Raw genomic sequence first — 25,321 nt, 5'->3', positions numbered from 1 at the left:
TGCATGTCTTTGGACTGTTGGGGAAACCGGAGCACCTGGAAGAAGCCCATGCAGACATGGGGAAAACATGCAAACTCCACACAGAAAGGCCCCCATTGGCTACTGGGCTTGAACCCAGAACCTTCTTGCTGTGAGGTAACAGTGCTAACCACTACACCACTGTGCCACCATAAAACACTTTGTGACATGCTGGTTTTGGACAATAGTTAACTTCAGGGTGGTACCAGTAACTCCACCCATTCATTGATTTTTTTTCTCATAGCAGCACACCCCCAAGCATTTTATCGTTTACTTATTATACTCTAGTTATTACAAATTGCCAGAATCCATGGCTAGTTAAAAAGCCTACAGTTCAGTATATATGCAATAAAGTGGAGAAATGATAAATGAAAAACATCACATATTATTGTTTTCTTTACTTTTGAGAAATAAGTCAATAGTCATTATTCATTAATCCAACACTGAATGATAGATTTGGAATGGAAGCTAAGTTTACGCAGCTAATCTTCATGGCATACCTGTTCTACTCCCAATATAAACAGACACACACACACACAGACACACACAAAAAAAAAAAAAACCTTGGAACACATCTAAAGAGACACTGTGTACATTTACTCTATATGGTAGGGAATGGAATGCTCAGGTGAAAGGACTGCCAGATTGTACCATGTCCTCAGAAGACCTTGAGATAAATGTGTGTTTGAAATCATGTGTGTGATCTTATGATAACAACAACAGCTCTGTGTGTGTGTGTGTGTGTGTGTGTGTGTGTGTGTGTGTGTGTGTGTGTGTGGGAGGGTGGGTGGGTATTTAGCACTTTTGCACACGGACACAAGCATTACCAGAGAAAAGGTAATGACCCAGGGTAATGTGCCGTAAATTCCACATTTATGGATGCACAGACTACATATTCTTTAGAAGCACTAGTTTATAACCTTTTTATTGCACAGTCTATAATCTCATCTGGGGAGCTTACAATAAAAATCAATCTGATATATTTGTGAAGAGTTCATAGAGTAAACAGAGAAAAGATCAGAGGTCAGAACAGATGGGAATTTTCTTCCTTCCTTGTCTTTTTAATCTCCAACTCAAGTCCATCCGTGGAGGTTAAAAAATTCACCAGGCTTTACACATTTATATGCTTATTGCAATGGGTTTGCTTTATGCCATCACAAAGTAATCTCAACCGGTTGGATTTTTCATTAACTCTGTCCAGCTCTGTCTTTCATGCCATGTCTGTTCTGTGCAGTAAGACATGAAGTGTTGTTGGCAAGTAAGCCACTCTAGCCAAATGAAAGAGGGCTTTATGAAAGCACAATGTACATGAATTTGCTTGATTTGAACCATTAATGGTCTGGTACATGTTAAAGCAATATGACATTATGTCCATGTAACAATTCTTTGCCTTTGGGTGAACCGAGGAACTGGAAGCAGGCTTCAGAACAGGTGTGCTCTTTTTATTTTGACTCTTTTCAGTGACTTATAATGACACATAAGCACACTACACGCCCACATGACAGGGTGTCACAGATCTCGCTATCGTTCCTGGCTGTTTGAAAGACACACACAGATGCAAGTTAATAGACAGCCAGTAATTAGACACAGGTGCACCTCATCACATATTACCTACTGGTTCAACCTGCCTCCTCGCCACTCACAGCCGAAGCTTGACCACGCCCCCACTGCCACAGTCCACTACCTGTATGAAGCTACTCAGATACTGACCTCACCTGTTTAAGTTATTTCTAAGATTCAATTCCATTCAATTTTATTTATATTTAACAATAATTTGCTGAAGGCAAAGTGAATATCAGTGAATAATAACTGAGACGAAGTCAAGGTTATTATTCACTGATATTCACTGATCCTGATGTGGATCTCATCTCATCTCATCTCATCTCATCTCATCTCATCTCATTATCTGTAGCCACTTTATCCTGTTCTACAGGGTTGCAGGCAAGCTGGAGCCTATCCCAGCTGACTACGGGTGAAAGGCGGGGTACACCCTGGACAAGTCGCCAGGTCATCACAGGGCTGACACATAGACACAGACAACCATTCACACTCACATTCACACCTACGGTCAATTTAGAGTCACCAGTTAACCTAACCTGCATGTCTTTGGACTGTGGGGGAAACCGGAGCACCCGGAGGAAACCCACGCAGACACGGGGAGAACATGCAAACTCCACACAGAAAGGCCCTCGCCGGCCATGGGGCTCGAACCCAGACCTTCTTGCTGTGAGGTGACAGCACTAACCACTACACCACCGTGCAGCCCCTGATGTGGATAATTGTTTAAATATAAATACACAGGTGTCTTTTTTTAAATTAAAAATCGTATTAATTTTTTTCATTCAAACATCAAAAGAAGCATGCAAATGTAATAAAGGTGTGGTACAGACTTGTCAAATCAAGTTTATTTGTATCGCACTTTTAACATTGTCGCAAAGCAGGTTTACAGAAAATTAAAGGCTTTAAACATCAGCTAATTTTATCCCTAATTTATCCCCAATGAGCAAGCCTGTGGCGATGGTGGCAGGGAAAACCCCCCTCAGATGACACGAGGAAGAAACCTCAAGAGGAACCAGACTCAAAAGGGAACCCATCCTCATCTGGGTGATACCGTGATTATAAATAACTCACTTCTATAACTGTGTCCTATCGAGTCACAAAGTATAACTGCGAAAACAGGAAAATCACTATAGTTTTAACATGAAGTCTGTTTTGTTGAAGTTATAAACTGTTCATTGATGGAAACTTGAGTGCAAAACTGTTCATGACAACTGCAGTCCTAAAGTTAGCAAGTCAACTGTAGTCCTCTGACGTAAATGTATTACTGTAAGTGTCCAGAGCGTCTTCCAAGTGCAACTTTCAACTGTCCATATGGGGTCGTCCTCCACAAGAGTGAGGTGATGAGACTCCAGCCAGAAGTAGGGCATCATGGGGGGGGGGGTTGTTAGGTATGCCCAGTGTCACCTAATGAGTAAGAACAGGATACATTTTGCATTGAGTGCAAGCAGGGACTCCGGCAAAACTAACTATGACAGCATAACCAAATGGGGAGAGCCAGAAGCTAACACAGTTACACTTGTGTCACTTATCTACGCCGACTCACATAAAATACTTTGTTTTGAAATCGCAAGTAAATCACAGTTCCACCTTAACTTTGAATAGTTTTAGACCAAACTTAATAGCATCATTAGCACTTTTAGGAACAGCATTTTCTTTCATCATTTGTAATTCTTCCTCACTTACAGTGACAAAGTGCTTGGCCGCCATTTTGCCGAGTCACTCGTGGTGATTATCCAGAAATAATTCGAATCTCTCGACCAATCAGCGTGCATGATTTCCTATAGTTACCTGCATATTTATATTAAAGTGTTGTAAACAATAGTCATAGTCACAAATCCAGTTGTAGAAGAGGGCTACTGGGGCAAAGAACTGTAGCAAAGCAACCCATTCTCATCTGGGTGACACTAGATTATAAATCATTATGCTGTACAGGTGTAGAAGAGTAAAAACAAACAGTACTGAGTGTGTTGAAAGGATGTTCAGTGTGAGTATATTGTGAATAAGTCCTGTGATGAGTACAGGACGGATATTATGATTACAGCAGCAGTTCTTTGGTACTTAGATTATCCACTGAACAACAGGTGAAATATTGACAAACTGTTTTCTTGGTTTTATATAAAATAGACCATACACATTTACCAGCAGCTCTTCATTGACATTTGCTGAGGCTGTTAAATTTTTATCATTGTAGAATTCCTGAAATGTTATTGAAATGGGTAAACTACTTCCTCTGTGCATCATGGTGATTATCATGTGTTGTCATCATTGCCATGGTGTTAGAGGTGAACCATACAGCAAAAATGTCATAACACTAACATATTGTTCCGTTCATCAGTTATTAACCTGAAAACATATCATTCACTGCGAAAGCAAACATTAACTGGTGTGAATTCCAGACGAATAGGAAAAGTGTGTAGTAATGAGAGTGAGGTTTGGTTGTTCGTTAAAAATCTGTCTACTGTTAAAGACAATGTGGAATGAAACCAGTTACAAAACATTATGGGGGCAAGGTTTGTCAAAATGGCATCACTTCCTTTCACCTTTAAATGTCTTCTAATTTTTGATCGTGTCACTAGTCTTGCAAGGACAGGGACTAGTATTATGAAAAGAAAAAAAATAATAAAAGATATTTTGTTATTAGTCATGTTTTTGCCATCTTCTTTTACATCCCAAGTTAATAGTAACATCATCAAGTGAAAGTAAAGGTCAAATTTTTAACGAAAATGTATTAAGATTTCTGTCTCACTCTCACAACACTGTCAAAAAAACAGAGCTGTGAACATCCATCCATCCATCCATCCATCCACCCATTGTCTGTAGCCGCTTATCCTGTGCAGGGTCGCAGGCAAGCTGGAGCCTATCCCAGCTGACTATGGGCAAAAGGCGGGGTACACCCTGGACAAGTCGCCAGATCATCACAGGGCTGACACATAGAGACAAACAACCATTCACACCTACAGTTAATTTAGAGCCACCAATTAGCCTAACCTGCATGTCTTTGGACTGTGGGGGAAACTGGAGCACCCAGAGGAAACCCATGCAGACACAAGAACAGCATGCAAACTCCACACAGAAAGGCCCTTGTCAGCCGCTGGGCTCGAACCCAGAACCTTCTTGCTGTGAGGTGATAGTGTTAACCACTACACCACCGTACTGCCCGAGCTGTGAACAAAATATGAAAAAAAAGTCTATTATTTATTCCTCTATCCACATTCACTGGATATGAGCAATTGAACGCTCTGATTGGCTACTCTACTCTACTACTAGGCTATCAGCCCATATACCATGAGTAGAGAAACCCAAAATGGCAGCACACGTGTTGCTGAACAAACCAAGGACAAAATAAAAACTCTACTCGAAAACAAAACCCCCAAAAAATACAAAAAAGCAACAAAATATGGAATGAAAGTATTTGATGGTAAGAACATATATATTTTTTATTTTCAAGAATTATTATTATTATCACATTTTTCACAAATTGCTACTGTCATTTCAGCAGTTTGTTTACATTCTGAGCGGAAATTATTTTGTATAAAGTTTTTATTTATCGAATTTGCAAAAAATAAAAATAAAAATGCTCCGTTTCTCAAAATCCAGTGAACGTGGATAGAATAAAACAGTTATTCCACTCGATGTCATCATACATGGCTTATAGCCAACTCGTTGCTATGCGCCTCATTGGCTATCAGCTCATGTACGACTTGATTTCATGGAATAACTGTTAAATATCCAATCAGCTACTTATAAGGAAGAAGAAGACGTTTGGTGTTATGTAGAATATTGACAGTGTCCATATCATATATTGTGCAGCAGTGTAACAGATTATAAGATTTATAGAAATAACAATTGAAAACATCCTGAGGTTGAATTAGCTTACTCATGCTCATTCAGCTGAGCCTAACACTGTCTCTCTCTTTATCTGAAGGGTGTGACTCAGGGTTTGGGCATGCTACAGCAAGACGTCTGGACGCTATCGGATTCCAGGTATTTGCCACGGTATTGGATGCAGATAGTGAGGGGGCAAAGCATCTAAGGAGTAGCTGCTCTTCTCGCTTGACTTTGCTTCAGGTGGACATCACGCAGCCACAGCAGGTTCAACAGGCTCTGCTAACGACCAAGGAGAAGCTGGGCATAAAAGGTGAGATTTTTCACAAGTGCATTTGCAACACATGACACAGCACTTGTGCATATTGCATTACCTACAATACCATTTGCTCATATTGGTGCCTGCTGTACCTAAAGAGAGTGATGCAGCGGTGCTTTAGCCTTTTAGTCTTTACTCTGTCCAGCTATCTTCAGAATCAGAATTACTTTATTAATCCCCAGAGGGAAATTCAAATTTGCTACCAAGCTCCTGAATCAGAGAAGAAGTAAACATGTCTAAAAATAGAAGATAAAATTGTCTGAAAAAAGAATAAATAAAATAAAATAAATTTAAATAAGTCCAATAACTTAAATAAAAGCAAAATGAAGTGATCTCATCTCATTATCTCTAGCCGCTTTATCCTTCTACAGGGTCGCAGGCAAGCTGGAGCCTATCCCAGCTGACTACGGGCGAAAGGCGGGGTACACCCTGGACAAGTTGCCAGGTCATCACAGGGCTGACACATAGACACAGACAACCATTCACACCTATGGTCAATTTAGAGTCACCAGTTAATCTAACCTGCATGTCTTTGGACTGTGGGGGAAACCGGAGCACCTGGAGGAAATCCACGCGGACACGGGGAGAACATGCAAACTCCACACAGAAAGGCCCTCGCCGGCCATGGGGCTCGAACCCGGACCTTCTTGCTGTGAGGCGACAGCGCTAACCACTACACCACCGTGCCGCCCAAAATGAAGTGATTTTATATACAATGATTCCTATATACATATATTGCACCTGAGTTAAGGATACAGTATACATAGTAAGAGAGTGTACCACAGTTATATAGTGGCATTGTACAGCTTGACTGCAACAGGTAGGAATGATTTCCTGTGTCTCTCAGTTGTGCAGCGTGGAAGAATCAGCCGTTTACTGAACGTGCTCCTGTGGCTGATCAGCTCCTCATGTAGAGGGTGAGAAGGACAGTCTAAGATTGTTTTTATTTTGGATAGTGTCCTCCAACACCACTGTCAGAGAGTCCAGTTCCACGCCTACAACATGGCCGGCCTTCCTGATGATCTTATTGAGTCTGTTAGTGTCCTTCACCCTCAAGCCGCTACCCCAGCAGACGACAGCGTACAGGATGGCACTGGCCACCACAGACTTATAGAACATCCGCAGCATTGTTCAGCAGATGTTGAAGGACCTCAACTGTCTCAGAAAATAGAGACGGCTGTGGCCCTTTTTGTATACCGTGTCCACATTTTTGGATCAGTCCAGTTTATTATCCAAGTACACCCCCAGGTACTTATATTCCTCCACCACATCCACACTGACCCCTTGGATGTTAACAGGGTTCACCGGAGTCCTGATTCTCTTCAGATCAACCACCAGTTCTTTCGTCTTCATCACATTGAGCTGTAGGTGGTTATTCCTGCTCCACGTGACAAATTTGTCCACCACTGTCCTGTACTCGCTCTCATCACCACCAGTAATACAGTACATCCAACCACTGCAGAGTCATCAGAAAATTTCTGGAGGTGGCAGGTCTCTGTGCAGTAATTGAAATCAGTGGTGTAGAGAGTGAAAAGGAAAGGAGAAAGGACAGTCCCTTGCTGATCACTCTGTCCAACACACAGCACTGCAAGTGCATGTACTGTGGTCTGCCAGTCAAATAATCCACAATCCAGGACACCAATAGAGCATCCACCTGCATCGCTGTCAACTTCTCACCCAGCAGAGCCGGCCAGATGGTGTCAAAAGCACTGGAGAAATCAAAAAACATGATCCTCACAGTGCTGGCTGGCTTGTCCAGGTGGCCATAGACTTTGTTGAGCAAGTAGATGATTGCTTCCTCTACTCCAAGACGGGGCTGGTAGGCAAACTGAAGGGGGTCAAGAAGTGGTTGGACCATAGGCTGGATCTGCTCCAGGATGAGTCTCTCAAGGGTCTTCATGATGTGTGACATCAGTGCCACGGGCCTGTAGTCTTTGAGGTCACTGGGACACGGCTTCTTTGGTACAGGGATGAGGCATGATGTCTTCCGCAGCATGGGGACCCTCTGAAGACCCAGGCTCATGTTGAAGACATGCTGAAGTACTACACTTAGCTGGAGAGCACAGGTCTTCAGGGCCCTGGGGCTAACACCATCCGGGCCTGCTGATTTTCCTGCGTGGAATCTCTTCAGCTGTCTTCTCACTTGCTCCTCGCTGATGATCGGTGTGGAGGTGACGGGTGGGGGAGGGATGAAGATGTTTCTTGGGGGGGGTGCTCAGCCAGGGGGTCTGTTGAGGAAGTGTGAGCGAGGTCCTGAAATGGGGATGAGGTTGGGCAAGAAGAGGCAGGGGAGGGGAGAGAATGTGAAGTGTGTGGTAGTAGCCATCCCGCACAAGAGTGGTGGTGGTGGGTTGGGGTCACGCCATCGAATCTGTTGAAGTAAACATTCAGCTCATTTGCCCTTTCCACGTTGCCATCCACTCCTTCACTGTTGGTTGGCTTGTAACCAGTGATGGTCTTCATTCCACTCCACCCCTCTCTCATGTTGTTCTGTTGGAGTTTCCACTCCAACTTCCTCCTATACTTTTCCTTGGCCTCCCTGATCGTTGCTCTCAGTTCACGCTGTACTCCTCGCACCTCCTCCTTGTTGCTGGCTCTGAAAGCCCTCTTCTTCTCATTTAAGAGGGCTTTGATGTCCTTCGTTACCCACGGTTTGTTGGGGTAACAGCTGACAGTCCTAGCTGGGACAATGGTGTCCACACAGAAGTTGATGTATCCCGTGATGCACTCTGTGAGCCCATCAATGTCGTCTCCATGGGGCTCACACAGTGTCTGCCAGTCTGTCACCTCGAAGCATTCCTGCAGTGTCTCGTTGGCCTTGTCTGTCCATCTCCTCACTATCTTTGATGTGGTGGGCAGTCTCTCCACCAGAGGCACATAGCAGGGGGAGAGGTAAATCAGGTTGTGGTCTGACCTGCCCAGTGGGGGGGGGGGGGGGGGAAGAGCTGTAAGCCTCTTTAACATTAGCATACAGCAGGTCTATTGTTCTTCCCTCTCTGGTAGGACAGTTCACAAATTGGGTGAAAGTGGAAAGTGTTTTGTCCAAATTAACATGATTAAAGTCACCCGAGATAGCAATGAATGCACTCGGGTGTTGAGTCTGTAGCCGGACTATTGCAGAGTAAATAGTGTCACAAGCAGTGTTCGGGTTTGCAGAGCAGGGAACATAAACAGCCACCATGATAACATTAGAAAACTCCCTGGGCAGATAATATGGACAAAGTCCAATAGCACACAGTTCAACATCTGGTCCGCAGATGCGCTTCTTCACGGTGATGTGAGCTGGGTTACACCAACGGTTGTTCACAAGAATGACAAGCCCTCCCCCTTTGCGCTTACTGCTCCTGGCGCAGTCTCTGTCCGCACGCACCGTGTGAAAGCCCTTGATTGTAATGTTGTCGTCGGGAACATCCCGGTGCAGCCATGTCTCCACGAAGCACATTCAACTGCACTCCCGATACGCCGTCTGACTCTAGGCCAGTGCTGTCAGCTCGTCCACTTTATTCCTGAGGGACCTCACATTCCCCATGATGATAGAGGGGAGACATGGCTTATAAGATTTTTCAATAAGCTTCCGTTGTCTCAAAGCCACCCTCTTCCTCTGTAGCTTCTTATTTCCTCTGCATCCTCTGTGTGTTTTCCGCCAAATTACCACAGGGATCTCCTCCCGTGTTGTCGCTAGAGCGGCTGGCTTCAGTTCGATCAGCTGATCCCTAATGTAAACAATGCGGGCGGCATGGAGTTGTTGCATCACTGCGCTGAAAAAAAGTTTTGCAACTGAGAGCAAAAACGCCAAAACTCTTGCAATCCCCACAGTGGCTTGATTACAGTGTTATGGTAACGGAGAAAATAGCAAAAAAAAAAAAAGAAAACGAAGATAAGACAAGTAAGAAAAATAGAAAATAGAGAAAAAGGATCAGGAGCATTCATCGCAGGCTGCAAGCGAGCTGGTGCATGCACACTCATCTCATCTCATTATCTCTAGCCGCTTTATCCTGTTCTACAGGGTCACAGGCAAGCTGGAGCCTATCCCAGCTGACTACAGGTGAAAGGCGGGGTACACCCTGGACAAGCCGCCAGGTCATCACAGGGCTGACACATAGACACAGACAACTATTCACACTCACATTCACACCTACGGTCAATTTAGAGTCACCAGTTAACCTAACCTGCATGTCTTTGGACTGTGGGGGAAACCGGAGCACCCGGAGGAAACCCACGCGGACACGGGGAGAACATGCAAACTCCACACAGAAAGGCCCTCGCCGGCCACGGGGCTCGAACCCAGGACCTTCTTGCTGTGAGGCGACAGCGCTAACCACTACACCACCGTGCCGCCCGCATGCACACTAAGTAAAAAAAAAAACCCAAACCTTCAACTTTCATGCAGGTACCACCGTTACCACCGTCATGCTGCTCATCATATCATAAATTGGTAACTGGCCAAGCCGGGTGTCGGGTGTACTTCAATGCAAGTGCGTCGCGTAGCTGGATTGCATTCTGGAACTTCAATGGAGTTCAGTGTCTGATCCAAAATTTGCACTAATTCTACTTTCTCGTTAATATGGTGTTTAACATTGGTGAGTGTGTAAAGGAGATCTTGCTCGATTGTTCTTAGGAGATAAGAATAAAAACTATGCATTTATCTTTGTTGTGTTTGAGATCGCAGAAATTAAACCCCATTGTAACAGCACTAGCGATGTCACCTGGTGACATCACACTGATTTACAAGCACTAACTTTTCACAGGATTCATTAGCATCCTTTTACACAACCGTTTCAAGGTGGGAATCTTACACCTTTATTCCGCTTCTAAGCCAGAATGATTGGGAGTAATAGAGCCGGAATTGACGTCTGTGTAAAAGGGACAGCTGGCACAGCAGGACAGGAGTGTGACATTTTTGACAATCCTTTGACCTCTTTCATTTTTGACATTCTTCTTTCCGAGACCAGCATGAATTCAAAAGTTTATGGTGTCTAAGGTCCGCACACAGTTCTGCTTCAAATCGCTTCCTTCTCGTCACTTTCTCCTCCAACATAATTCTGCTCGTACAAACATATTGATATATGATAAAATGATGACGTGGCGGAGGGAGGTAGAAGTGCTGCTGGTGGCGTGAGGATTCGAACAAACCTGATATTTACACAACTGCTAGTGGGAAAGTTATCGTGGAAGATGAGGTTTTAAACTTTCTCGTTGTCAAAATGAAAACCTTGAGTCAAGATGACATTGTGTTAATGGCTGTGAAACACTTTGGGTCTGAGTGGATAGAGAACTCCAAACAAGTGCTGTTTGAACTCTGCCCAAGCACCCAGTGCAACGTGATACACAAAGGGGCACACAAAGACGCTAACAATGTCAAAGGATTTTTGAAATTGCTTAACGAGGTTGGTGAAAATATCCCTCGTTTTGTGTCTCATTACCTCAACGAACTACCGCCAGTGACTTTTGATAGCCTGGATGTGTCCTGCCTGATTAGCAGAATTGAACAACTTAACATAGAGGTCATAGTTATGAAGCAGGCTATGTTTACTCAGACAAGTGCCTGTGAGGATCTCCGTGTGGTAACAGTGGATATTAGACAACGTCTGTGTGTGATCGAAAAGTCTGGATCGAGCGCAGTGACTGTGATTGAAAAGTCCGGTTCGAGTGATTACACCCAGGGCGTGTGAGATGAACCAGGCCTGCGACAGCGGGGAGACCTCCAACCGGAGCTCGGACAGTGCTACCCCAGCACCTGACAGGACTATCAGTGCAGCAAAGGGAGCCACGAGCGAGAATGGCAAGTCACCTAGGTGGACCCATGTTGTGAGGGAGGGTCGTCGGTTAAAACATGCCACTGGGAAGTCTACTATGCCATCCAAACCCTGCCTGAACCCTTCTAGAGAGAAGAAGACAACCGGGATTGTTGGAACTTGTGCTGGGGGAAGCATACAAGCCATAACGACAAAGTTGGTGAGTGTTTTTGCTACACACTTCTCACCTGACTTGGAGCTGGACACTTTGGCTAGTTACCTGAAAGACAAACTAGGCCATGATGTCACTTGTGAAAAGATAGACACTGTACATGCAAGGTTTGGCTCATTCAAAGTAACCGCCGTATGTAGAGAGGTGAGTGAAATGCATGAGCCGCAGCTGTGGCCAGAGGGGACTTTTGTGAGGCGCTTTTTTGAGGCGTGCAAACCCAGGGCTGTTGCAGGTCCAGTGGGTGAGCAAGCAAGGAACGTGGCGTCTGAGAACGGGACTGAAATGTAGATATGCCTGTGTCTCCTATGACTGGTATTAGAGTTGTGTCATACAACTCGTGTGGCCTGCGCCTCGGACATGGGGCAGGGGATAAAGCGCAGCGAATTGTGATTGACAAGCTCTTGGAGATCACGGACATTTTGTGCATACAAGAAACGTTTCTAGCGAAGCAAGACCTAGATCAACTGAACTCTGTTAATGATAACTTTCATGGGGCAGGGGAGGCTACAACAGATCTAAGCACGGGAATCCTGAGGGGCAGAATTCCCGGGGGAGTGGCCATACTCTGGCATAAGAAATATGATCCATTGATCAGTGTGATTAGGCTTGAGGTTGACTGGGGCATTGCCATCAAAGTAGTACATAATGATAAAGCTTTTGTTATTTTAAATGTTTATACTCCTTATGAATGTAATAGAAATGAGGATGAATATATTAACAGGCTTGGTTTTATAAGCTCATTCATTAAAGAAAATGTATATACATGTATATTTATTGTTGGTGATATGAATGCTGATATCTCAGATAAGAAATCTCTGTTTGGCCAACACTTAGTGCAGTTTTGTGAAGACAGCAAGCTAGTTTTCTCCAGCAAAGTATTTTTGCCTGTAGATAGCTATACATACACAAATGAAGCATGGCATACAACATCATGGCTGGATCACTGTATTTGTACAGCTGACGCGCATGACTGCTTAGATAATGAAGATAATGTATGAATTGGCTACTATTGATCATATACCTGTCGCATTCACGTTAAATGCTGAGAGCCTACCTGAACTGTCTAGCTGTGATAGTCAAGAACCAAGTGAGAAATTAGATTGGGCAAGGATGTCAGAAAAGGACCTTTGGCTTTACAAGTCACAGACTGATAAGGGTCTTAGTAATGTTGATCTCCCATATGGTGCTATCCTATGTGATGACTTTAACTGTAAGAACCAGGATCATAGTAAAGGTCTCTGTATAATGTATGAGAAGATTGTAGACACTCTTATCAGTAGTGGTAAGCTTCACTGCAATAAAAGACGTAAACAATATAATGTCAGACCAGGATGGAATGAATACGTGGCTGAGCTCCATGCAGAGGCCAAAGAAGCTTTTAAAACCTGGGTGTTATCAGGGAGCGCTAGACATGGCCCAGAGTGTGACTGCAAGAAATTGGTAAATGCACAATTTAAGTATGTTGTCCGCTTTATTAAAAGAAACGAGCAGGCTATGAGGGCTAACTCCATGGCTAAAAAGCTTCAGCAGAATAATGCCAATGATTTCTGGAAGGAAGTTAAGGTTATCAATAACAGTAAGATGCCCTTGCCGTCTAGTATTGCTGGGGTCACTGGACCTGAAAATATTGCAGAACTTTGGAGCAAACACTACAGTGACATTTTTAATTGCGTTAAGAGTGAGAAACTTTATGTTGGAAATGTTCCTTTTAATGATGATGTGATTATTAGACCTGATGAGGTGTACTATGCCATTGAGAAACTGTCTATGAACAAAGCATGCGGTCTTGACCAGATAACAGCAGAACATCTAAAACATGCTAGTCGTAGACTGCATGTCTTGCTTGCTATGTGTTTTACTGGGTTATTAATGCATGGCATACTACCTGATTCTATGCTGTTTGTATTGTTAGTGCCAGTGATTAAAGACAAAACTGGGAAAATCTCCAGCATAGATAACTATACTGTAGGCCAATTGCTCTGGCTAGCATAATTTCTAAAGTGTTAGAAAGAATTATTTTAGATAGGCTTAGTGAGCATGTGGAAACCTCTGATAACCAGTTTGGTTTTAAAAGTAAACTTGGAACAGATCAGTGTGTGTATGCACTAAAAGAAATCATAAGTAAATACAGACGTCAGAATTCCACCATGTTTATGTGCTTTTTAGATGCATCAGAAGCATTTGATAGGATCAATCATGGTAAACTGTTTTCCAAACTCCAAGAGCGAGGTGTTCCACCTTATTTGATAAGGGTCTTGCAGTTTTGGTACATACAACAAACCATGCAAATCAGGTGGGGCAGTAGTATATCTGCACCCTTTCATGTGACGAATGGGGTGAGACAGGGTGGCATTTTGTCACCTGTTCTCTTCAATGTATACATGGATGATCTTTCCAAGAAGCTTAGTCAGTGTAAGACAGGATGTATGGTGGGTGAGAGTCTCATCAACCACCTCATATATGCTGATGATCTTGTTATTATGTCTCCATACAGTGCTGGGCTACAGCAACTGCTTAAAGTATGCTCCAGCTATGGAGTTCAATATGACATTAAGTTCAATCCTAAAAAGAGTGTCATTTTAATTGTTAAAACTAAGGAAGACCAGAAGCAAAAGTTTCCCTCATTGTTATTGTCTGACTGCACTCTAGATGTTGTGAAGAAAGTACACATCATCACTGATGATCTTTGTGATGATGATGATGATGATGATGATGATATTCAGCGTCAGTGCTGTAAGCTCTATGCACAGGCCAATATGTTGGCTCGTAGATTTCATATGTGCTCGGATGATGTTAAAACAAATCTATTTAGAGCCTACTGTACTCCTCTATACACAGCTCATCTCTGGTGCAAATATAGCACAGCAAAGTTGAAGAAGCTACAGGTAGCATATAGTGATGCTTTTAGGATCCTCCTTAAGCTTCCTAGATGGACAAGTGCAAGCACTTTATTTGTCCATAGTAATGTCCCCACCTTCCATGCTGTGCTGAGGAATTTTATATATAAATTTATGTGTCGACTGCTAGTGTCAAAAAACAGATTAATAATTGTACTTACTGACACTAAACAGAGTGACACAAGGTACACCTCTAGGATGTGGAAACACTGGAATAGATATTTATATGTATACTGATATGTGTTGATCTTGTATTTGTATTGTCTTTTTATGTTTTTTCTATGGAACTATGAGTCTGGAATAAAGCATTCATATTGCTTACATGAGTCTCTCCACTCCTCTCTTCCTCATCACCTTTCATGCTGATTCTCTCTCTCTCTCTCTCTCTCGCATTATTTAACAGAAGTGATTACATGTTGCATATGATGCTCAGTAACTTTGCTCATGTTGGAAGACTGGTATAAATGTGCACAGCTAACAAAAGCACCTCAATACTCAGTTCACCCGCCGTTATTTTGAAAGCAACGCCAATATGTTCGAGGTGTTCATATTTCTGACATGTAAATATGTCACCCTAGATGCTGATGCTCCATTGTGCCCCGGCTTGCAATGTACAAGTACACACCGGCACGGCTTCATGATGGCTTTATTTATTTCAGTGTAAATAACCAAAGCCGGAATATTCTTTATGGTAACATTGCGGAATATCTGTGCAAAAAGGGCTATTGAAAATGCAGCAACAAAAGAACAAATTAGCACCAGAATCACTAAACCCATCAGAAATATTTCAGTGTGCTTCAGGGTACACTTATCCACTAACACCTTTTTGAAGAATGTCCTCCACGTTTTTCTATTTCTTTCTGTTCCTGTTCACTTTTTGGCAGGAACAGTGTGTTATAAATAAAACTAAAGCACACACACATGCACGCACACACTGTCAAGTATGTCTTTTTAAGGCAAGAACAAATTTACTCTTTTTGTCTGACTTCCTCTACTATTTACATTGCAGGAGTCATTTGAGGGGAAACATGCAGGTGCATTTATATGCTGGAAAAAGTCACTGATGCTCAATAATGCATATCCTTCCTGTTGAGCCATGTGTATGGCTTGGCAGTGTATCAACTGTGCACTTTACTTTCAAACACAAGCAAAATGCATGTTACCTAATAGGCCAAACACGATGATAAGAGGCTCCATATTTCCGTATAAGAGCCAAACAGTCCACATGTACTTTCCCACCGATTTCAATCACTGCCCAAAATCTGACACTTAAGGTAATGAAAGATGAATGATAATACTGCATGCCATTTGTAAACGACAGACACACAAGGAAGTGTTATATCCCACGATGACCGAAAAAAAGGAGCCATATCATGTTATAACAAAGGATATGAGCCCTGCTGTGCTCTGACACAATGCTACAAGAGGGTACTTGTCCTTTGGACTGTATTTGGGTGTGTCCTTAAAACACATTCCACTCTGAGTGATGATTAAGATTAAGTACATATAGTGATGCCACTGCTTTTCTGGGGAATTTCTTTATATTCATCTAAAAACATGTAGGTAGGCAGACAAGTTGGTTGAAATTATCGCTAGGTGTGAATGGGTGTGTGAATGTGTGTGCATGGTGCCCTGTGATCGACAGCCAACCCATCCAAGTTGAATTCTCCGTCCTTGCTCCTAGGATAGGCTCTGGTTGCACCACAATCCTGACCAGGATAAAGTGGTTTTATAAAATGGACAGCTGAAGATCAGAAAAATATTGCCTAGTCTTTTTTTTTATTTATTTTTTTGGGGTGGCATGGTGATGTAGTGGTTAGCACTGTTGCCTCACAGCAAGAAGGTTCTGGGTTCAAGCCCAGCGGCCGACGAGGGCCTTTTCTGTGTGGAGTTTGCATGTTCTCCCTATGGGTTTCCTCCAGGTGCTCTGTTTTCCCCCAGTCCAAAGACATGCAGGTTAGGCTAACTGGTGGCTCTAAATTGACCGTAGGTGTGAGTGTGAATGGTTGTTTGTCTCTATGTGTCAGCCCTGCGATGACCTGGTAACTTGTCCAAGGTGTGCCCCGCCTCTATCCCATAGTCAGCTGGGATAGGCTCCAGCTTGCCTGCAACCATGTACACGATAAGCGGCTATAGATAATGGATGGATGGATGGATGGATGGATGGATGGATGGATGGATGCTTCAGAGGGCTTGTGCCAAATGTAGCCTCCTATTCCTATTCTTGGCTGCCTGGAGTGGAACCTAATGTGGCTTTTCTGCTTTTGTAGCCCATCTGCCTCAAGTTTCAACATACTGTGCATTTTGAGATGCCTTTCTGCTCACCACAGTTACTAAGAGCAACTATTTGAGTTACTGTATCCTTCCTGTCAGCTCAAATTAGTCTGGCCATTCTCCTCTGAACTCTATTTTCCTGTAAGGTGTTTCCACCTGCAGAACTGCCGCTCACTAATTCATTTTCTCGCACCATTCTGTGTAACTTCTAGAGAGTGTTGTATATGAAAATTTCTGAAATCCTTAAACCAGCCCATCTGTCACCAAAAATCATGCCACGGTCAAAGTCGCTAAGATCATATACACTTACCAGCCTCTTTAATAGGAGCTTGTTCTTGATTCTAAGATCCCTGTTCTTGGCTGCAGGAGCGGAACCCAATGTGGTCTTCTGCTGTTGCCTGCTGAGATGCTTTTCTGCTCACCACAGTTGTAAAGAGTTGCTATGAGTTGCTATATCCTTCCTGGCAAAAAAGCTCAAACCAATCTGGCCATTTTCCTCTGACCTCTCTTATCAACAAGGCATTTGTTTCCACCCACAGAACTGTCACTCACTCAACTCAATGTTTTTTTGTTTTTTGCACCAGTCTGTGTAAACTCTAGAGACTGTTGTTTGTGTGTGAAAACCCCAGGAGATCAGCAGTTTCTGAAATACTCAAACCAGTCCATTTGGCTCAAACCAACACCCATGCCATAGTGAAAGAAAGTCACACTTTGAGATCACAATTTTTTCCATTCTGATGTCTGAACATTGTGAACATTAACTGAAGCTCTTGAGTCAAGGGATTGGCTGATAAGATAACTACATAAAATAGCAGGTGGATGGGTGTTCCTCATTATAAAGTGCCTGGTGAGTATATTTTTCCTCATTCTGATGTTTGATGTGGACGTTAAAAGAACCTCTTGACCTGTGTTTGTGTGATTTTATGCATTGTGCATTCCTAATCAAGTGGCTGTTCATGTAGATAGGTGATTAGTTCAAGGAAAAACTGGTGGCTTTGTGCTTTCCAGGTTTTCTGTCCCATGACAAAATGAAGAAAGACAGTGGCTAGTGAGGCTTGTCCACTACCCATGTTCCACAACATATAATTATAAATGGTTGAAAAATGCTGTATCGTTTGTTACTAAATTTTTTTTGTTTTGTTTTTTTACTCCTTTTATCAGGCCACTTCACACCACCCAGTTCTTTATTATTGTCCTCTAACAGCACGCTGTGCCATATGTTATTCCTTACATATTCAATCTTTGCTTGCTATGAAGGTCTATAAATGTGTAACTGCTGTGGATAAATATATCATCATAAAACACTGAATAATCTAGTAAAACCTTTGGTAACTAAATGCTGCTCAGAGACGCTGAGTGTTCACTAAAAATTGGAGGCTCCACAGTCAGCTCATCTTCTCTTCCCGAGCCGCAAGGCATCAAACACATTGATGCATGTTCTTCATTTTTGCCAGTTCTAATTAACTACAGATAAAAGTTTATTTCTCTGTTTTGTCCATTGTTTGAAATACAGTTTTTCTTCACTCCAGATGTCTGTAAACATTGCGGTCAAAGCAGACATGCAGGAAGCATTAGTTCAAGGAAATGAAGAGTATGTATGTGTGAATGAGAGAGAGAGATAGATAGAGGGAGGGGGGGAAGCTGAAACCAAGTCTACAAGCAAGACAGCTGAGATGTCCCAGTTTTAAACATTGTGCAACCGAAGTGCAATCCCTTGACCTCGACATGTCCAGAATAAAATTGAAGAGAAAATATTTCTGGCATTTGTTCATTTCATTCTTCACATTTGAGAAATCAGCCCACCAGTATATCTCCTTTAACCACTTAAAGCACATCCTTACATTACTCATGATCATGCATATCTTTCTTATAACAATAACTGATTAATAAGCCACATGATCAAATACTCCCCTTCTCCCTTAATACTTACAGTCAGAGTCATGGGTTTTGAAATGTATTTTGGTGTCATTGGGTATCTTTGGATATAGGTCTGTGGGCTCTGGTGAACAACGCAGGAGTGTGTGTGAACTTTGGCGATGCCGAGCTCTCCTTCATGTCTAACTACCGAGGCTGCATGGAGGTGAATTTCTTTGGAACCCTGTACGTCACCAAGACCTTCCTCCCTCTACTGAGACAAAACAAAGGCCGAATAGTGACCATCTCCAGTCCATCAGGTACATACACACATCAATTCACACACATCAATTTGATTTCACTTCCTCATAGGAATTGGACGAAAGGTTTCCAAAGAACATGGTCTAATAGTTAGAATGGCCTCAAGAGCGCTTACAGAGCCAGGAAATATTCAGTAGGCAGTTTTATGAAATTACAGTTGCCTCAAATGTTTTAAATACATACAAGATCTGCAAGCCAAATTAATTCATTAATTATTCATCTAAAAATGTCATTAAATTACACTCAATCCCTTTATTACACTTTTCCTTTGCCATTTTTATAGCATGAGTCAAAAAGCCTGACAAGAAGATATGCATCTTATATTACTGGAATGTACCATCCTTGTTTCAACGCCCACGCTGTTACAGTACGGTACATGGTGTTTCACTCAAAACAAAACAGAATAAAGCAAGCAGGAAAACCCAGTCCAGACATGCTTTAATGCCATATTTATATTACACAATAGCTTCTGATTTTATTTTCCCTTTACCTATTAAAGATGAAAAAACATCTCATCTCATTATCTCTAGCCACTTTATTCTGTTCTACAGGGTCACAGGCAAGCTGGAGCCCATCCCAGTTGACCATGGGCAAAAGGCGGGGTACACCCTGGACAAGTCGCCAGGTCATCACAGGGCTGACACATAGACACAGACAGCCATTCACACCTACGGTCAATTTAGAGTCACCAGTTAACCTAACCTGCATGTCTTTGGACTGTGGGGGAAACCGGAGCACCCGGAGGAAACCCACGCGGACACGGGGAGAACATGCAAACTCTGCACAGAAAGGCCCTCGCTGGCCATGGGGCTTGAACCCAGACCTTCTTGTTGTGAGGCGACAGCGCTAACCACTACACCACCGTGCCGTCCATGAAAAAACATGTATCCACAAAATTCACAAAAGATAAGGCAATATAGAGATGCAATTGTAAAAGGTTACAGTAACAGCTGGCCATGATATTGAATGGATGGGAGGGCTGAAAAAATTCCACAACCACAACTGGGAGGGGTTTTTTTGTTTGGTTGTTTTTTTAAATATATATTTTTTTTTTTTTTTTTACTTGTGTGGCTTGATATGTCCTCTTCTACTGCTATCCACTGTGCTGCTGCAAACAGGAAATGTCCCCATTGTGGGATAATAAAGGTCTTCTTATCTTAACCTATGAGTAACTCGACTGACAATTATGAGACCGTAACGGTCAAAGTTTATAGCATAATAGGCAATTATGCCTACACACAGGAGCATTCTAGTTAAAAGAGAGAAGTAATGACATTTTGAAAGTAATCACACGGCGTCTATTGACACTACGGTCACTGACACACTATACATGTCAACCCCTCACGGCTCTCACCTGTACTCCCTGGTAAAGAAATCCATAATTTCCATACCAAATCCATAGTAATATTTCATGCATAATAAAAATGTATCAGATCTTACCTAATATATGCACTGGTTTATTTCTGTACATCCATATGTACTGATAACAGTCAATTAAACAACAGTCAGTGTTTTCTTAACCCTATATCAGTTCAACAAAATTTATGGCCCTTTTCCACTACCCTTTTTCAGCTCACTTCAGCTCGCTTCAGCTCACTTCAGCCCGACACGGCTCGCGTTTCGACTACCAAAAACCGGCACGACTCAGCTCGCTTCAGCCCTGCTTAGCCCCTAAAACTCGCACCGTTTTGGAGTGGGGCTGAAGCGAGCCAAACCGTGCCGAGTGAGGCTGGGGGCGTGAGCAGACACTCCCCTGTGCACTGATTGGTGAGGAGGAGTGTCCTCACATGCCCACACACGCCCCACGAGCACGCTGGGATCTGTAAACACCGCAAACCCGGAAGGAGAAGAATTACGAATTACGAGAATTTCTGAAGCCTTATGCGCCTCGCCTCATCTATACGCTCTTGCCAGTATCTGTCCGCGTTGTCGGTGACAACAAGCCACAGCACCAAGACCAGCAACACTAACGACTCCATGTCCTCCATGTTTATTGTTTACTATTCGGGTCGTGAGACTACCGCTTAAAAGCTCACTGAATCAGTGACATACAGAGCATCGTGGACGAGTTCGCGGAGCGCAAGGCTCGTCGTATGCCCTTCAAATAATGCACGCAGTAGGCTATTGATGTTTTATTATGAGCCATGTACAGTATGTCGCCTAATGTTTTTTTGTTTCTGAGTTACATGTTCGTTTGAAGGACTTAATGTACAAAATAACATAGTTGCACCCCGTAGTGTTGAAATTGGTAAACACAGTGCATTCAGTGAGGTTTGCACCGCCCTCCTTTTATTTCTGACTCTTCCTGTCACCGTTGCAACCTCTGAGCGCTCATTCGTATGCCCTTCAAATAATGTGCGCAGTATAGGCTATTGATGTTTTATTATGAGCCATGTACAGTATCCTAATGTTTTTTGTTTCTGAGTTACATGTTCGTTTGAAGGACTTGATGTACTAAATAACATAGTTGCACCCGGTAGTGTTGAAATTGGTAAACACCGCAGCTGCGGACATTTTGTAGCCTAAAATGATGTTATGATAAGCTTTAATAAAGGGCCCGGTCATTTGCCCTGCCCCCGGCCCGGCTCTGACTTGTTCCGCCACTGTCACTGATGTCACTGTTTGCGCTGCTTAACGACATCACCTGACGTCCACCCACTTTCGCTAACTCCACCCAATGTGTCCACCCACTTCCAGCCAGCACGGTTCAGCGCGGTTGTAGTCGAAATGCAACTCCAACAGCCCCGCTCAGCTCGACTCAGCACGGCACGGCTCAGCCGCGTTTGTAGTGGAAAAGCGGCATTAGTGTCTCTTCTCACATAATCCAATAATTTGGGGTTCACTTGGCACATTGTTCAGCAATGTTCCTGATTGTATGAACATGTTGCACTTCTACCCAACTTTACATGTTCATGGGTTATCTCTAATTTGCAGCATAAGGCACTGTTCATCTTGGTCTGCAAGAGTGCAGTTAGAGTATCTGCATTCATGATTTTAAATGATCATCTCATTTATTAGTATTACGATCATCATGCATCTTTAAAACAAAGTTATATTTCAGAAATTATTCATACAAATAGAAATGTATTTATTCTATATTCATTAAAATGGACATAACATTCTTACTGTAATACTTCATCCAAAGTTTTGAAAACTGACTCCGCTGTACCAATGTTACACACTGGCATGTCTAAAATTCTGGATCGAGCCCCAACATTCACGTCAAAAAATTTGGACAAGCACTGCCAGTCTCTTGTCACTCTTTTTATCATTGCTTTCATCAATCATTACAGAAAAGGGCATAGTCTTGATCTATCACTGGAGAAGTGGCCTCTGGCGCTAGACTTCGTTTTATAATCTGAGTCCCCTTGGTCCGTTTACAGCTGAATTTCTTTGCTAGATCACTATCTGGAAATGGTGTAGGGACGAGTTCCGTGAAATGTTCTGCGACTGACATCGGGAGGTTGTGTTGAGCAATGAAATTGCAAAATGCCACTTCTGATTTTAAGATAGTGTCAGATACAACCTTTGTTGTCTTTTGCGTGAAGAAATTAATTGACGGCTGTCTCTTTTTCTGGTTTGCATTCTTCACATGCATTTGAGATTTCATGTGTTCCCTCACGTCATAAATTCCAGAGGCAAACACTTTCACGTCTCTACAACAAATTGTGCAGTTGACATACTCAGCACCCATTTTGGAAGCGATAATTATTCCATTGAATGTTTCTGTCCATTCGGGAAGAAAGCGACCTCCAGTTTTAGATGTTTTGAGTTTTTTTCCTTCGGTGGTGCCGACATCTTGACCTCTTGACCTGTCTATTGTTACGCTACATGTGCTGTTATTTGCCACTCGGTGTGCAGAAAAATCACAATTGCGCATGCTCAGACATTCGGAATGGCTTGTTGGTACTAGCGGAAGTACCGATTGAGTAATTCTAAATGTAGAAAATGGCGGCTCCCATGCATTTTTGTATTTCATGATGATTTTTTTGATGGTAATAAATCAAAATAATTTTAAGGTGAAAATGTAGAAAAATCCGTAGTTGAATACCACTATGCCCATACCATTTTTAAAATGCCAAAATCCGTAGGGAATACAGGAAATCCATAGGGGTTGACATGTATGACACGCTGGTGTTGCAATCTGGGCTAGAAAGAAATCAGCCCCACCCTCACTTCATACCATTCTGTGTATTTTTACTCTCCTGGTGGTGGTGCAATTGTTCTTGGCTCTGCAAAAATAAATAAATAAATAAATAAATAAATAAATAATCCATGTTTGTTAACAACAAATATCAACACAATTTGAATTGCCAAAGATATCACCTTAGTTTTAAATATTGTAATTGCTTCTTGAGAGAGGGGGCAGGGCTTAACAGTGTTAGTCCATTTATATCTAAAAGGAAATGAGGGTTTCAAATTAGGTTTGATTTTATGCTTAGATAATTTAATAGTTATTATTCTATCCACATTCACTGGATATCAGCAATCGCACACTCTGATTGACTACTCTATTACTAGGCTATCAGCTCATATACCATGAGTAGAGAAAAACAAAATGGTGGAGCGTGTTGCTGAACTAACCAAGGAAAAAATAAAAACTCTACTCAAAAACAAAAACCCCAAAAATACAAAAAAGCAGCAAAATATGGAATAAAAGTATTTGATGGTAAGAACATATCTTTTTTATTTTTCAAGAATTATTATTACAGCACTTTTCACAAAATCGTTACTGTCATTTCACCAGTTTGTTTACATTCTAAGCTGAAATTATTTTGTCGGACGTTTTGTTACAAAACAATTTTTTTTTCAAATCTGATAAACAAAAACTTTATACAAAACTTTTGTATAAAGTTTTTATCAAATTTGAAAAAAAAATTAAATAAAGATGCTGTTTCTCAAAAGCCAGTGAATGTGGATAGAATAAAACAGTTATTCCACTCAATCTCATCATACATGGCTTATAGCCAACTTAGAGCTATGACTTGATTTCATGGAATAACTGTTAATTATTTCGATTGTGAATGTATATACAGTATAGTGTATAGTAATTAGGGTACAAAATCAACTCCATACAGCCCTATGTAAATAATGCCTATATGTCAGCTGTTTATATATCAGTCACTATACAGGTAATAATCACAGGTCATTAAATCTAAACTTATTATCACAAGGTTTCCATCATTTGCTGGACACATTTGAGTCCTATTAGAGAGCCAGTAAGAACATCTGGAATGAGTCACTAATCACCTGTTAAATCTTTAAAGACCATTCACAAATAAATTTTAAGTCTCATTTCATTACAAACTATTGCACAACTGCAAGGAGGCAAAATAAACCTGTAATGGACACACACACTTCTTAAACTGGTGTAAGATTTTTATCTTCTCCAATTTAAAGACCTGGAGTTCTTCCAAATGTCCAAAAATTTCTAAACATAGTAAAAATAGATCTAGCGGTTGACATTCAAGCACAGACATCTCTCCCTGCTGTGTCTTTGACTCATGTGGGCTTAGTGATTGCCTCCTCTAAGAACAGATGTACCCGATAAGACATCTGGGGCTCAAAAGACATTTCTTTCCTTGCTTCCACACTCGTGATTTTTATCACTCTTTGTTTACTGCCATCATGCCAGTTCAAGTTCCAGTCTGGCATGCTGCTATCTGAGTCCTGGCAAAAGTACTGGCATCCAGCCCTGTTAAACAAAGATGTCTCCATCAGAGGGATCTCACTAGGCAGTGGGGGCAGACGAGGGACTTATTTTTTAAGCACTTTAAAACAGACGCTACTATGTGAACGTCTTCCTGCTATGTTCTAGTAAGCCTCCTCACAGGTGGGCTGGGTTTTCAAACATTCTTCAGATCCTGTCAATGGTTAAGTTGGCACTGTTTGAAACTTAAAATCCCCTTTTTATTTCTCGTCGCCCTAGGCAAAACCACATGTTTATATAAAACAGTGCAGTGTGCAGTTCACCCCCAGCAAGCTGTGCTCATCCTTCACTTGTGAATAATTTAGTCCTGGCGCAGTGGTGTCTTGTTGATTCATTCTTGCTGTTAGGAGAAAACCACTCAAATCAGCAGCTGTCATGGTTTATCTCAAACACTCCTGAGACACTCCATCTACTAATCCCGAACAGAAAACTAATTCAGTTCTACTTATGCATTTTTTCTGTAACTTATCCACATTTAACAACAGAACAGAGCCCTAAAAAAAAAGGGGACACGATAAAAGGCCTGGATAGTAAATCAAAGGATCAAAGTAGTTTTATTGTGTGTTTTATGAAATC

General features: G+C 42.2%; 1 protein-coding gene and 1 long non-coding RNA gene across 2 annotated transcripts in view; one reads left to right on the top strand and one right to left on the bottom strand.

Moving 5' to 3' along the window:
- The window catches only part of hsd11b2 (hydroxysteroid (11-beta) dehydrogenase 2), a 53,580-nt gene that overhangs the window by 15,385 nt on the left and 12,874 nt on the right, over positions 1-25,321 (top strand). Inside the window, exons 2-3 of the mRNA XM_060911408.1 lie at positions 5,504-5,716; positions 18,849-19,034. Coding sequence (XP_060767391.1) covers positions 5,504-5,716; positions 18,849-19,034 — 399 coding nt within the window. The remainder of the gene's footprint in view (positions 1-5,503; positions 5,717-18,848; positions 19,035-25,321) is intronic.
- Positions 2,409-4,789, bottom strand: LOC132874915 (uncharacterized). The gene is made up of 2 exons (XR_009651721.1): positions 4,567-4,789; positions 2,409-2,982 (listed from the first exon to the last, which is right to left on the bottom strand). It is a non-coding gene; the product is annotated as an uncharacterized LOC132874915 (long non-coding RNA).

The sequence above is a fragment of the Neoarius graeffei genome, chromosome 27, assembly GCF_027579695.1.
Source record: "Neoarius graeffei isolate fNeoGra1 chromosome 27, fNeoGra1.pri, whole genome shotgun sequence".
Classification (NCBI taxonomy): Eukaryota; Metazoa; Chordata; class Actinopteri; order Siluriformes; family Ariidae; genus Neoarius; species Neoarius graeffei.
Note: the sequence above shows the minus strand (reverse complement) of the source record. Positions and strands in the feature narration are given on the sequence as shown.